Source organism: Caretta caretta, chromosome 4 (assembly GCF_965140235.1).
Source record: "Caretta caretta isolate rCarCar2 chromosome 4, rCarCar1.hap1, whole genome shotgun sequence".
In the NCBI taxonomy this organism is placed as follows: Eukaryota; Metazoa; Chordata; order Testudines; family Cheloniidae; genus Caretta; species Caretta caretta.
In genome coordinates this window covers 68,693,517-68,709,175 of record NC_134209.1, presented here as the reverse complement: position 1 = coordinate 68,709,175, position 15,659 = coordinate 68,693,517, and the positions used below count along the sequence as shown (strand labels likewise).

The 15,659-nt window shown below is 42.9% G+C and overlaps 1 protein-coding gene across 3 annotated transcripts in view; it reads left to right on the top strand.

The window, feature by feature from the left end:
* Positions 1 to 15,659, top strand: part of SH3D19 (SH3 domain containing 19) — a 129,482-nt gene that overhangs the window by 99,386 nt on the left and 14,437 nt on the right. For all 3 annotated transcript variants that reach the window (XM_048847360.2, XM_048847359.2, XM_048847361.2), the window contains 6 exons: positions 2,888 to 3,000; positions 8,803 to 8,861; positions 11,676 to 11,940; positions 12,536 to 12,604; positions 12,763 to 12,903; positions 15,480 to 15,552. In XM_048847360.2, coding sequence (XP_048703317.1) covers positions 2,888 to 3,000; positions 8,803 to 8,861; positions 11,676 to 11,940; positions 12,536 to 12,604; positions 12,763 to 12,903; positions 15,480 to 15,552 — 720 coding nt within the window. The remainder of the gene's footprint in view (positions 1 to 2,887; positions 3,001 to 8,802; positions 8,862 to 11,675; positions 11,941 to 12,535; positions 12,605 to 12,762; positions 12,904 to 15,479; positions 15,553 to 15,659) is intronic.

The following is a 15,659-nucleotide window of genomic DNA, read 5'->3' as shown; positions in this document are numbered from 1 at the left end:
AAAAGTGGCATTTTGGTCCCATCTTGACCATTAACCACAATGTCTTCCGTCTCCCAATCCATGCCACCAAGAGCTGGAACTGATTAGCCCTCACAAAGCAGGCAAGTTGCAGAGGAGAAGCATTAGATGTCTTAGTGCTGAAATCTTCAATCTGTTGAGTGCTTTATTGCATGTTGCCAGGATTCAGATTTCGTAAACTAAAAATTTTCACCCTGGGGTTGATTCCCAAAACAGAGGAATCATCACATCCCTCGTAGATGGGCCCAAAAGTACAAGCAAAAGAGAGAAATTACACAAGAGGAGATTATTAAAATCAACTCAAAACCCACATACCTCTACACTGTGTCAGATTTGTAGTAGCACGGTACCCCAGTGGTGGTGTTTTAGCCTCTCCTTACGTTTACATCACTACTTCCAAAAGAGTGTTTAGTTTTCCACTGAAACTCTAGTGTGGTTTTTTTTTGTTTTGTTTTTTTGGTAAGAAATTCAGTGGAAATAGTTAGAAAAATACAGAGAAAAGCTGTAAAAAAAAAATCTATTTCAAAATTTGTAATAACCTTTTTGGTTTGCACAATCATATGTACCCTCGGCTATAAGAGCCTGTCTAATGACGGTAGATAGGTGTGTTCCACCTTCCCAGTGTAATTCTCAGGTTTCGATTGTTAATATGCATGTCCAGACAGATTTTTTTTTTCTTTAGCTGCAAGACAAATAATACGGTCTCTTGCTGCTCTCTAGTGGCAACTGAACTGCCCCCCAAGGGCTTCAGTCATGCTCTCTCAGTTGGTAGAGGGGTGTGAAGATCCACTCAGCAAGAGAATGCAACTGGGAAAGAAATGGAGGTAAAGGGGGAAAGTGGGCAGTAAGCAGAGTGGCCTGTGAAGCTCTTCAGATCCCAGAGTGGAGCCAACTATCCCTATTGTCAAATGCGAGCTGTTGCAAAAACTAAGGCTACGCCCACACTACGAGCTAGGAGTGTGGTTCCCCTGCTCATATACGCATGCTCGTGCCAGCTCTCATTGTAGTGTAGCTGCAGCACAGGTAGCCGTAGCGCAGGCACGGCTTAGCCATGCCGAGTACAAACCTGCCTGAAGCCGGTGGGTACGTACTCAGCATGGCTAAGCCGTCCCTCCGCTGCCGCTACCCATGCTACCGTGACTATATTGCTCTTTGTGCGTGATGAGTATAGTATGTATATGTGAGCTGGGAAGCACACCCCTATCTCATAGTGTAGATGTAGCCTTAGTGTCATAGAGCGTAAGGCCAAAAGGGACCACCAGATCATCCATTCTGATCAGGCCACCGATGCCACTCAGTCACCCCTGTGCCAAGCCAGCAACCGAGGCTGTCGTGGGTTTCAGTCCGACTCAGTTGTAGCTGCACAAAGGCCTTGTCATCATGAGGGGATTGGGCTGGACTAAACCTTGTTGGAGGGCCCTGCCCCCAGAAAAGATCAGGCAGCAGTGGTTCAAGGTGACTTCAGCCCCACTTGCTATGGAGGGAGATGGCTCCTGTACGGAGCCAACACAGCATAACAAATGAATAGCACTGTCAAAAAAAGGAAAGGGCCAGGTTCTTAGGAACTTACTGATTCGACACCTCCCTTCAGCAACTCCCAGTCACTGGGCATCTGTGGAGGTCCAACTGGGAGTTAAAGCTGCTCCCCCTCCCACCACCCAAGTGTAAAACCTGAGAAGGAACAGAGGTGAAAACATCACCTGTCTTCTGATTTTTGAACTCTTAGGGTTGGCAATATTGTTTGTGAAAGGGATGTGAGTGGAAAATTAAGCCATCTGTATCAGGATTTGAAAGAGGTGTGTAAAAATAACTCTCTAATGCTCTTTTAAAATCAGTATGTTAAGAAGAGATTTCTCTCTTGCAGTTAAGCCTTCTTTTAGTCCCCATCACACTGGCTTAGATAAGCAAGAAAGCTTTATTAACTTAGCTCTTCTTTGCTCAGTCTCCAACTACTCAGTGTCTAAGGGATGGATTCGCCTTTGGAGTTTTTTGTTTGGTTTTTTTAAATTCCAATCCAGACTTTCAGGTCACTGAGATACAGTTAAATGTTCTATGCTAAATAGAATAACCCCACATTCTCTCCTGAGAGCTTCCTTCATGCAGTGATCAGCTGATTCGTAAGATAAGACTCTAGGCCTTCATTTGGATGGTAACTTCTCACTTGGTCTTTTTAAAAATAACTTTAAAAGATTTTAAATGTTTAGACTGTCTAGGCTAACATTAAGCGTTTTTTACATGGTTCTGAGCATGGGTAGAAGCCCAGTGGGTTTAAAGAACTGCCTCAGACTTTGTTAGGTGCATTATTTGAATACACAAATACCTTGTAAAATAGGTTGAAAAATGTCCCAGTCTGTACGGACGCATTATGGATAAGTATATTGGCAGAACTTGTGCAAACATTTTACAGATTTCAATCAGAGAGTGCATTTAAAGCCAATGGTGTGGAATCATTAAATTCTTTTTAGTAGCTTTTATTGATGGACTAGAGATGAACCCCTCCATCTTGTAATAGCAGGAACCATACCTGTCTCTCTTCACTCCTGCTCTCTCACCTCTACCACACTAGACTCTCTCCAGACTGCCCTAACCTCACCGTACTTGAGGAAAAAGCCAGTGTCCTTGGATTTAAAGGCAGATTGGTTACACAATAAGGAAAGTCCTACAATGTTTCTCAAAATGGGGACATTTCCTATGCACCTCCTTAGTATTTTCCAGTGTTCCTGCTTATATCCTACCTGTACAGGCTAAGGGAGTTGTGATCACAAAGAAGTGTTGGGGAATCCATTTTGATCATTAATATCTATCTTTTTATACTCCCGTTTGGTCCCTACAAAGAACTTATTAGATTTACAATTTAACACTTTTCCAGCCTTAAATGAAGTTCCACATATCCCTCCACCCCTTCCTGCTGAAAAACCAATTGGGAGCACCTCTGGGATTGTTGCTGGAAAGCCTAGTAATGCCAAACAAACAAGAAAAGGGGTAAGTTGTACCCGTATTACATCCTTTGGTTAGCAAAGCAAACAGTCTCTTGTAACAAATTGCTCAATAAGTGAAATAAGTAGTTTCGGGGTGGGGATGTTACTCTCAATTAAAAGGCATTTCATATGTTTTTCTTCCATATTTTATTTTTTAATTAAGCTACATCATTTAGGTTGTTGTCAGTGCTGGAAAACACTTGGTTGATTTAGATTTACACTTTGTTATGCTTTGATCGTGTTTATCTTCTGTTTTCTGTACTTTAGCAGTTGTAGTCATGCTCCCTGGGGTAAACTTTCAAAGCCTTGCAGAGGGCATTAAACTGATAGGATTAACATGGCCAAATTCCCACACACCCCTTTGAAAATGCATCCTCCTTCTTCAGAAAGGAGGCACCTCTCTGTCTGCATGCCAGTCTGAGAGGGAAAAAATTGCTTCAGATGATAAAGGGGAACTTGACAGCAACCTTTTCTCACCTCTGGCTGCATTATATAGACATTTTCCACTAGTTTATCCAGAGCCTGAGAACAATAATTTATTCTCAAATGCATCTCTTCTACTTTTCACTCATGATCAGTGATGTGCTAGTAGGAGAAGATATTAGTACGTCCCACAAAGCTGTGAAAACAGGGATTCTGCATACCCCACCAGCTGTGACCCCTTTGAAAAAAAAATCTTTGAAAATGCAGGGGAAAAAAGTCTAAATCTAGAGTCTTGATGGCAAAAATGGAAGAGAAATCAGCTAAAACAACGAGCAGAAAAGAGATGAAACCAAAAGGCCCATATGGACACTTCTGCCTGAACAAGAAACAGCAGACCGAGCGCCATCAGGCATCAGGGCCGGATTAACTTTTTGTGGGCCCCCCTCGGGAATGAAGGAGCCGGGGCAAGAGCACAGCGGGCAGGGTGGATTTGATTTAAATCATGATTTAAATCATGCTTTTCTAGAAAAAAGTGCATTCTTGTTGGTTGTTATAACCTTAATACATATTCTTCACAACTCAGAGATTGATGTAGGTTTCATTTTTAGAAGGTACACACTATACATTTTTAAACAGTGATTTATTTTGAAAACTTTTCAGATGAGTTTTACAGCTATATCAGAAAATTAATGATTGTTTGGTTATTTGATTTATCAAAGATAATTGAAGCAGATATTTATGAAGTCATTGGGAGGTGAACTATCTCCAATTCAACAGGTTAATCATTAATATATGGAGGATTGTCTTGCCAGGCTGTTTGAGGAGGAGAATATCACCAGACAGACATTTAAATTGTTTTATTTAACTAAAACAACAACATTAAGTATTCTGGATTTTTTTCTTCAACAGCAAACATAATATTTTAACAAAAAAGCATATGTCCCTCACTTCTCACATTTATCTCCAGACTTCTCCTTGTCCAGATCTATTCCACCCCCAGCAGTCTTCTATTCATTGAACTTTTTGAAACTTTGCACTTTTAAAGAGAGGTAAGGGATTGACTCTGTGTACACAAATTTGCAGAGGGACAATAGAGTTAAAGTCATTATTTCTCACCTCTATATACTATGTATTTATTTTAAAACATTTTTGCTGTTAACAAGCATGTTATCTCTGGAGACACAAATCCACAGTTTGAGAACTGCAAAACTAAGCATCTCTGATAGTATTCTTCTAGATCAGTGGTTCTAAAAGCCAGTCTGCCGTTTGTTCAGGGAAAGCCCCTGGCAGGCCGGGCCAGTTTGTTTACCTGCCGCGTCCACAGGTTTGGCCAATCACGGCTCCCACTGGCCTCAGTTCACCACTCCATGCAAATGGGGGCTGTGGGAAGGGCGGCCAGCACATCCGTTGGCCCGCACCATTTCCCGCAGCCCCCATTGGCCTGGAGTGGAGAACCGTAGCCAGTGGGAGCCACATTTGGCCGAACCTGTGGATGCGGCAGGTAAACAAACTGGCCTGGCCCGCCAGGAGCTTTCTCTGAACAAGCGGCGGACCGGCTTTGAGAACCACTGTTCTAGACTGAGCACTGAGTTCCATTGGGTAGATAGAAAGATTAACCTAAATAATCTATACAGATGCTCCTGGAACCCCATAAAATTGGGTCCCTAATCCATGAATTATTGGAACTCATTTACAAAACTTTTCTTAAACATTACATGAATATATTGTCTCATACTATAGAATTAGAATTTATAATACGTATTCCATGATGAGATATAATGTATCTTAATTAAAACTATCTTTAGATAGGTTTTTTCCCTCAAAAATCCGATTTAAATAAAAAAAATTGATTTTTATTCACCCTGACAGCAGGGCACGGTGTGGGGGAAGGATTGGTCCCCAGCTGGAGCAAGGCAGGGGCCAGGGGCAAGATGAGCACAGTGGGGCATGGTGGGAGGATTAGTCCCTGCTGACTGGAGCAAGGCAGGGGTTGGGGGCAAAAGCACAGAAGGATTGGTCCCTGGAGCAAGGCAGGGGCCGGGGGGTAAACTGCAAGCACAACAGGGCTGTGGAGAGGGTAAACAGGATCTCCCACCCCTGCCCACATAGAGCAGGTACCTACGTTCTCCCTGGTTCTAGCCCATTCTCTTCATCTCTCTCTGCACTGAGCACAGGGCTGGGAGTGCAGGATCTGGGAGGGAGTTAGGGTGCAGGAGCAGGCTGGGGTGCAGGGTCTGGCCAGGAGCTCGGGTGAGGGCTCAGGATTGGGGCAGGAGGTTGGGATGTGGCGCTTATCTGGGGCAGCTCCCATTTGGTGTGAGGGGTACAGGAGCTCCCATTTGGGGCTCAGGGTGGGGGTGGGGATGTGGGAGGGGCAGGAGTCAGGGCATGGGATGTGGGGGGGCTGGGTATGTGGGGGGGTGCAGGAGTCAGGGCTGCGGGTGTGTCAGAGGGGTTCAGGAGTCACGGCATGGGGGTGTGGGGGGCTGGGTATGTGTGGGGGTGCAGGAATCGGGTCAGGGGGCTGGGAGCATCCCCACGATCCCAGCCCACACCCTCAGCCCCCTGCCCTGAGTGGCTCAGGGCAGGGGGTGAAGGGGGTTTGCCCTGATTCCACCCCCTTCCCCAAGGCCCCGCCCTCGACTATTCTCCGCCTCTTCCCCTGAGCGGCAAGCATGCTGCGGCTCTGCTCCTCCCCCTCCCTCGCGCCGGCAAACAGCTGTTCGGTGGCAGGGAGAGGGGGAGGGGCAGGAATGCAGCACGCTGGGGGAAGAGGCAGGGGAGGAGCTTGGCTGCTGGCGGAGCCTGCCCTGGTGCAGCAGGAGCCCCGGGAGCTGGTAGCACCAAGCTTCTGTCCTCTCAGGAAAGAGTTGGGGGCAGAGAAGAGCGGCCAGGCCGGGACCCCTTTGGAGCATGGGCCTGGCACCATGGCGCCGTGACACCATGGTAAATCCGGTACTGTCAGGAATGGAATTCCTGTACCCCTGGGAATGAGTGCAAAGCATCATAGGCCATTATAGCAAAGATACAAACCCTCATATTGCAGAGATTTTTTTAGCACGGAATAATCTGTAAAAGGATGCGGCCTACAAAGGCAAAACAAAAACCAACATCTTGCCTTCTTTTCCCCTTGCTTTGATTCTCTTCTCCATGGTCATAGATTCAGAAGTTTCTTATCTACTGTCCTCCTCTAACGCCTCTAACTTGCCTGAGTGACCCCATCCCATCTCCTGATCTCCTTCGTGCCTACTCTCATTCCCTCCCTTACTCTTCTCTTTAACCTCTCAAACTCTTCTGAATACTTCTCTTCACAATACGAGCATGGTTTAGTCTCTCCTCTCTTTTTAAAAAAAACAACAAAAAAAAAAACACGCACCCTTGATCCCACTTGCCTCTCCAATTACTGCCCCCCTTCTCCCTTTCATCTCTAAGATTATTGAATACAAACTTACCATCACAGTCTGGAGCTCCTCTCCCCGAGTTCCTGCCTAGACCCTCTCCAATCCAGCTTCTGCACCTTGCACTCCACTGAAACTGCTCTCACCAAAGTTTCTAAACACTTCTTCCTAGCCAAGGCTCAAAACCAGTACTCCATCCTCATCCTTCTTGACCTGCCAGCCACCTTCAACACAGTGCACCAAGTTCTTTTGAAAATTTGTTCTCAGTTGGCTCCTGTGACTTGGTCTTCTCTTAATTGCTCCCTCAATGGATCCTCCTCAACCCCCCTCTGGCTTTCCAGGAGGGCTCCAAAGGGCTCTGTTCTTGGTTTCCTTCTCCCTTTATACCTTATCTCTGTGTAATCTCATCCACCAACACAAATTCAACTACCATTTCTATGCTGACAACTCACAGAGCTACCTCTCTACTCCAGGTCTGTCTCCTTCTGTCCAAACTAAAATCTTGGCCTATCTCTCTGACATCTCTTCATGGATGTCATGCTGCCAAGCTCAATATGGCTAAAACAGAGCTTTTAATCTCCCCCACCCAAGCCCCCTTTCTTGATCGCTGTGGATAATACCACTGTCTCGCCTGTCACTCAGGCCCATAACTTGGGTTGTCATCTTCAACTCAGACCTCTCTTGAGGTGCTCATATCCAGGCTATGTCTAAGTCTTGCAGATTCTTTCTGCATAACGTCTGGCCTTTCATATTCACCCACACAGCTAAAACCCTTGTCAGGCTCTCACCAGCTCAATTGCTACAACATCCTTCTTTCTGGCCTTGACAAATACAGTCTTGCACTGCTCATATCCATTCAGAATGCTGCTGCAAAATCACTTTCCTAGCCCATCGCTTTGACCATGTCATCCCTCTCTTTGCATCCCTCCCCAGGCACCCCTTCTCTATCATATCAAATCTAAGCTACTTGTCTTCACTTTCAAGGCCCTTCACCACCTATTCCCACCCTACCTATTTTCTTTCATTCAGTATTGAGAAGTCGACTCCTGCCTTTGATTAGGCCATGATGCTAGCCTCCATCGCCCATTTGATAGATTTTCAAACAAGCACATTTGTGCTTTCTCCCATACTACCCCACATACTTTGCAGTAGCTCCCCATAAACACCTGCAAAACTAATTCATTATCCTTCTTCAAATCCCTCCTTAAAACTCTAATTTGCCATGATGTCTACAAAAAACTTGACAACAGTTAGGCTGACCATCATGCTGACCAATATTAATAGACTCATTGTTTCCTTATATTCCCCCTTCTGTCTGTATCACTCTCTTGTCTGTTGTCTTATACTTAGATTGTAAGCTCTTTGGGGCAGAGACTTTATCTTTATTATGTATTTGTACAACACCTAGCACAATGGGGTCCTGGTCCATGACTAGGGCTCCTACACACTATGGTAATACCAATAATTATTATTAATAAGAAGAAATCCTCACCACCATGGATGACATGATCGCCCTATTAGCTTCATGGCAAAGAGAGCCATTGTCTGAAAGAGAATGTAGAAGAGTCAAGTAATTTCGAGACAACACAATTCTGATCTAGTCCATCCCCTGCCAGTGCAGGTTTCTTCCATACAATATTTTTTCTAGTGCATCGTTCAGTCTATTTTTTATATGTCCGCAGTGATGGTGCTCCCACCACATTTTTTGAGAGAGAAATATTATCCCTCAAGCTAAGAGTTATTATATTTACAATTTTCCTGATATTCAGCCTAAATTTTCCCCTTCTTAAATTCATCCCAGGGCTCCTATTAATATCTCCTTGTACAGCATTTCCCTAAAAAGTTCCCGTTGGTAGACTTCTTTTGGCCTCTGATTTGAAGTTCTTCTCTGTTTAGTACAATTTAAATAAGAAAGGCATCTTTTTAAACAGTAACCTGTTAATGTCTCTTAAATAAACTGAAATTGCATTTTTGTGTTCTTGTAGGAATCTGAACATTCAGATCCAACAGGTACTACTTGGACAGAGCCTGTGCTGCCCCCCAGGTGAGTAGAATTTCTAAGTAACAATTTCAGGGCTCTGAAATTAGCTACTGGGTTGGTTTGCTTAGTCGGTCTAGTATGCATACTTATCAATTGTATATTATTAAGACAGTAGGCTTGTGTAAGTTGTGCTTTTGATATAATCACTAATAAATTAGGCATGCACCAATTGCCAACTAATGCACACCATATTGTGGCTAATTGGTATGGTGGTGAAGGGAGGCCTTTAGAAAGATTGCAACTTAGCTCTCCTCTTATTGTTTGACTGCCACTCTGTTCTCTCAGCTTTAGCCCCTTCGTCCATAATTAAAAGCAGATAGAGCTGGAGACCATCCTCTCCTCCACAGAAAAGATTATCAACAGCTATCTTCACTTGCTCTTGTGGCTGGGCTTGGGCTGTGGGAGCAAAGAGGGACCCGTTGCCCTTCTAAGAATTGTTGCTGAAGAGGAAGGAGCCAGGTCAGCTGCCTTTCTGAAGCTCTAGATGCATTATGTATAGTACCTCCACTGTTTGCTTACTCTTCAGTCCCGAAACCCTAGTGGAACTGTGGGAGGAATGACAGCCTCCCTAACCCCTTCAGCAACAGGAAGAGGAGTAGCACCCACAGGCAAAAGGAAGCAGGCCAGCCCTGGGCCAGGGCTCCACTGACTGCCAGGGACAGGTTGGTGGGTGGTAGAAAATCTGCTGCTAAGCTCATGCCACTTAGGCACGGATATCTATGTATGGGTTTTATAGTTGGTAGTGTACCAAAGCACAGAGTTTTACTATATCACCCTCTCCCCCTTCCTATATCAGGAGGCTTGAGCTGATCCTGGAACTGAATTTACTCTGCTTAGGGTATCATGATAATAAAGCTCTATTTCTGTTATGAAAGTTTAAGTGCATCTCCTAATGTTAGAGTGCTTATCAGAAGAGTTTCCTTGAGCGCAAATGAGATGACTCATTGTTTCTCTTTATATGTGATCACTTTTTGCCTTTATTTAGTTTTAGATCATGCTTGACCTCTCCCTTATGTTCTTTGTGAACCCAGTAGATAGAAATTCTGTCCCCTCCCTTTCCACTCAAGTTCACAAAAGACCTATGATTAATAACAACCCTGTGATTTTTCCAGACATGAGATCTCTTAGGGGATATTTGATAATATCACCTCACAAAAAGTGGGCTGAAAATCTGGTTATTTTTGTGGTTCAGATTTGGAACAGTCCTAATTGTGTGTTTGTCGTTTTAGATTAAAATGCTTATTTGGAGGGAGGTTAGGGATGGGGTGGGGTGGGGGAAGAAACTGAACATAGATGGAAAGATTTCTCTCATTCACATTATTATTTTTTTTAAACAAAAGTGAGTTGAAGGAAGGGGGACGTAAGGCCATTAACTGGTGCTGATATGACAGCTGGGTTTCTTAGGGACGGGAATAGGGAGGTGAAGGTCCAGGAAATTCTGAAAAAAGAGAGAAAGGGTTAGAATAAATATATTCAAAATATTTGAGAAAAGAAGTATATAACCATTTTTCTACTATATTCACTTACTCTTTCAGAAGGCTTTTTTCATAATGGAACGATATCTGGCATAAATCCTCATAAAACTGTGTATTGATTAGAGCCCATCTTGTAATAGTAATAAAGAACATGTGGAGGGTGCATTAACAAGCTTATTAATACTCTTCTCGAGTGGTTGAAGGCACTTGATGAAAATACCAGAAGCACAGGCTAAAAGCCTATTAATACACACCTTGTTGTGGCTTATTGTTATTACAGACCTTTTGAGAATTCATGCTAGTGAATACTTGTTTGTGTTGAACTAATGAACCTCTTTAAAAAAATGCCAGAGAAAATTGTAGAGGAAACATGTAATATTGTGGTGTTTATAATATCAGTGTCACTATATTCAAGGTTGCATAAAGATTTCTCCGTTATTTAAAAAACCCCCAAAACGCATCCTGTTTTTGAACAGCATTAGTGCCTATCCAGTTAGGGATACAAAGCTGAAATTTGACAGGAAAGTTATTGATTTAGCCACATTCTTAGCCTTTGAAAATCATACTCCCTGAATACACAGTATAGACAGCACCATTTTTTAGCTCTTTTACATTTTCAAGTGTACAAGTTACTTAGGAGTCTGAGTCCTATAGACATTCAATGGGACTTAGGCTCCTAAATCACTTGGGCACTTCTGAAAATTTATACTTAGAACTTAACCAGGAAGCCTGGACATTCTGAATGTAGCTTTCTGTACAGAATAATCTCATGTGGCAAATGGTTGATGAAGTCTGTTATCCAAAGTAGGTTCTTGTCCCATCAGTTTAGCTGGGGGCATGACTCGGTTCACATGACAGGATGTTTCAGATAAGTAAGATACCAAGAAATGAGCCAGACTGATTCCCTAAGTCCAGGTGAACCAGAACTGCTCATCAGGTCTTCAGCTAAAGCACCTCATTCAAAGCATTTCAGCTCTGGGTGGCTTCAGACAAAGCTCTTTAATGGTAGGTGGCCTGGCTGAAGTCTTACCTAGTTAGAGGGCCCTGGGGAAGCCAGCCAACCAGCCAGCTCCCTGTAATTGGAACTGGCCAGCAGGATATGAAATCTGCCGTCAAGGAACCCTACTGAGATGGTTTCTGAGATTATTCAATTCCCCCAATTATCCAAAGGTTTCAGGTGTTTCCAGAGAGCTTCAAATAATCCAGATTCTACTGTATTGTTCTTCATGTTTCAATTAATCATATTTCCCTATGGAATGCTGTGTGGCTGTCTCAGAGATTAGAGGGGTTTATATGCTCGTTTAAAATGCACACTTCTCTTGATCATTCAACCAATCTCTAGGCCTGTGGATGGAAAACTTGTACCAGCTCGACTGCCTCCACTTAAAGGCATTCCTGGAAGGCCACCTCCACCAAAACACTCTGGAACCAAAACCTCTTCCCAAAAGGACCCTTTTTGTCGATCCTCATCTGACCTGACACTCCATAAAAGACATGACATCTTTGGAATTGGAGTCAAGAGAGCAAAGAGTCAAGTTTTAAAAAATCAAGACCCAGCATTACCGCCTCGACCTAAACCAGGACATAGTCTCTACAATAAATACATGGTGAGAGTGGAGATATTGTGCCTGGCTTTTGCATATAGGATAGAGCTGTTTCCAGTACAGAGTATAAGGTGCTTTATTGTGAGGGAGGAGTCTGCTGCTCCTCACCTTCAGCATATTTTCATGGTGGTGGTGTTTATATATATATCTATATATATCTGCTTCCTTCTTTACCTTCTCCACAGCCTTTGGGTGTCTTGTGAACGAACCAGGGGTTCTAGGAGGAAATGGAAGCTACACTGTGGGGTGAGCAAGGACTGAGATACGGGAAAGGCCTCTTGTCCCCTCTGATCGTGCACCCTTAGCTGGTTTTAAACTCTGACTTGTATTGTATAGGTGGTATTTTTCAAAGGCACAAATGGCACTTAAGTGCTAAATACCCATTTTCCTTAAAAAAAAAAACAAAAAAACACCTTTGAAAATCTCTCTCTAAATTGTTTGTCCAGTGGCCAAAATGCATAGGAGGGAAAGGTGGGTGTATCTATATTACATTGCATCACTGTATAGGCTCTTGTGCTCATGCAGCATGAATTTCAGGTGTTTAGTAGTGTGAGAGCTCATTTGATTTGTGAATAATTTGTCTGGATTTTTGTTTAAGCTGCCTGTGCCTCATGGAATTGCCAAGGATGATTTCTCTCCTAGAAACCCTGGAGAACTCAGCTGCAAGGTAAAAGAAATTCTCTCTCTCTCTCCCTAATGCTAAATCATTAGTCTTTTATTATGTTAAAGCATCAACTCCTTTAAGCTTTAAAGGTGACACTCTGAAAAATGTAATATTGGTTTATTAAATCTCTTGGTTTCAAAAAATGTTGCTGTATCTTAAAGCGTGGGGATGTTCTTGTGCTGCTGGAGCAGATCGACGGCAATTACTTCAAGTGTCAAAAGGGAGGGGAAACGGGCAAAGTGCACTTGTCTCATATGAAGATAATCACCCGCCGAGATGAGCATCTGAAAAGCAAGCAAAAGGTAAACATTAAGAATTAATTAAATCTTTTTAGATGGTAAACTCATCTGTGCAGGGATTGTGCCTTGCTATGCATTTGTACAGTGCTTAGCACATTTCAGGCACAACGGTAAAATGATTAATAATAAGAATAGCAACTCCAAGCTCTCAGCAACACATTGGTTGGGTCTAGACCGTTCTCAGTGGTAGCAGATGACAGAACAAGGAGTAATGGTCTCAAGTTGCAGTGGGGGAAGTTTAGGTTGGATATTACAAAAAACCTTTTCACTAGGAGGAATGGAATGGGTTAGCTAGGGAGCTGTTGGAATCTCCTTCCTTAGAGGTTTTTAAGGTCAGGCTTGACCAAGCCCTGGCTGGGATGATTTAGTTGGGGATTGGTCATGCTTTGAGCAGGGGGTTGGACTAGATGACCTCCTGAGGTCCCTACCAACCCTGATATTCTATGATTTTATCAAACGTGTGCATTTTTTATTTAATACATATTAAGAATACATTTATTTCCAGTACATTGTAATTCACATTGCTCAGTTTTTGCACTGTGTTCATGTTATGTACTCTTTTTGTATTGCATTGAATTACATTCAAATAAAGCAATTATTCATCAGCCCTCAGTATTTCCCCTATAAACTTACCCCAATACACTCAGAAAAGTCAGTCTCCCAACCTTTTTGGATGATCTGATGAGGCTGTGCTCTCTCTCTCTCTCTCTCTGTTGCAATACCCCCTACTATGGAATTTCCCCCCTAACCCAGCCATGGTCCCCCCAGCTCCTATATAGACACATCCCTCCAGCAATATGCTGCTCCTTAACTAGTGAACCACTGATGGGCTACTAGCTGATGATCTTACTCTGACGAATCACAGGTGGGCTGAGGTAGTCTCAGTTTGCAATCCACGGCGAGATCACTGTGTGAGGACCTGCACTGCAGGGGTGGAGGTATGACTGGGAGGATATTTCTGAGTAGGCAGGGCTAACCTGGGGCGCATTGCTGAAAGGGCAGAGTGGGGGCTCTCAGCTGGTCAACTAAGGTTTATGAATGAATTTATGATCGCCCACTCTAATCGGTTTAGGGCTGATTTAGTGTGGACTTGAGGGCAAACCTTAAAATGGTTGAGAGTGAGACACTCAATCACTGGTGCTTCAAGTTAGTGCAATACAAGCAACTGAAGTGCAACTAGCTGAATGCTGTACTGTAGACAAGCCCTGAGAAAATAAGTCAGAATGACTTCTGCTGACCCGGATTCACGCACCGAGGAGTGTTTAGCCAATCAGGAAACCAGCAGGAATATCCTATGACTGTAGCTACTTGACTTTAACCCTGCAGCCAATCCCAGCTCAAAATTCACCAGAGTTTCAAAATGCATGAAAACATTTTGTCTTCCCTAGGGAAACTTCATTTATGTGTGTGTGTATATATAATATATATATTCCACACAGGTTTCAGAGTAACAGCCGTGTTAGTCTGTATTCGCAAAAAGAAAAGGAGTACTTGTGGCACCTTAGAGACTAACCAATTTATTTGAGCATAAGCTTTCGTGAGCTACATCTGATGAAGTGAGCTGTAGCTCACGAAAGCTTATGCTCAAATAAATTGGTTAGTCTCTAAGGTGCCACAAGTACTCCTTTTCATATTCCACACAACCGCTCTGAGCATAATTGATGTGATGTTTAATGTGGGGACAGCTGATATCCCATCTGTACTAGGGCTCACAATGTTGCTAACCTTTGTTCAGCCGAACTTGATGTTAGAAACAATGAGAAATTTTTTAGAAACTTTTTTCCTAGTGTAGAAAAGGAACTAGTCAATGTAAAAATGCATCCCCAACTTAACCAAAATTTCATGGATATAATAAATGTTCATGTGAAACATCACATGTTCATGGAATCTGCAAACTCAAAGACCTGCCGCTGTTGAAATTTAATATCTGTTTAGTTTTACATTGAATGTCATGTGCCGCTGCAACCAAATCATTTCTCAGTAGAGTGTCTTTATTTGCACTGCAACGTAAAAAACCCTCTAAATTAACACTTCATGAGCGACACGTGTTATGGAGATGACATAGCTGATGGCCAAAAACCAAAAAGGGGGGGAAGATATAACTGCCATCAAGCAGCAAAGTCTGGCGCTCCTGGAAGAAGAAGAGTTACTGTGAGAGTCATTACTATGACAGAAAAGGGCTATAGAGATTTTAAGGGGTATAAAGGAGGTACCATTAGAATAACATGGCAAAAGTCTCCAGATAGAGTGTGTTGCGAAACTCAAAATTGTTGTAATACAGTCGGATAAGACGTACTGGATATGGATACACTGCGTCAATTTTCTTCTCATTTAAATTGGTTCTACACCTGGGTGACTGCATTCAGTGGAATTACTTTTGATTTAAACAAGTATAAGTGAGAGAAGAATCAGGCCCATTAATGTATGTGTAATAATAATTCCTTTCTTTAAAGGTGACAGTTTGGAATCATACATGCATGATGGAATTGTGTACAAAGCCAAAAATCTTTCAGAATCAAGAATGGAATGTTCATGTTAATATCTTTCATGATTTCTAAATTGCTTATGTTTTTTGTAAGGATTCAAACAATATTGAGAGGGTTTCTGACAAAAGTGCTCCTCATGCTGTAGTGCTGCATGATTTTCCAGCAGGTGAGTGCACATAAATAATACCAATAAGTGTATAGTTTGACTAATCGTGTAAAATGTGCTACCAAAGCAGAGAAGAAAATAGTCAAAACTTTTCTTCTGTTCTTTGG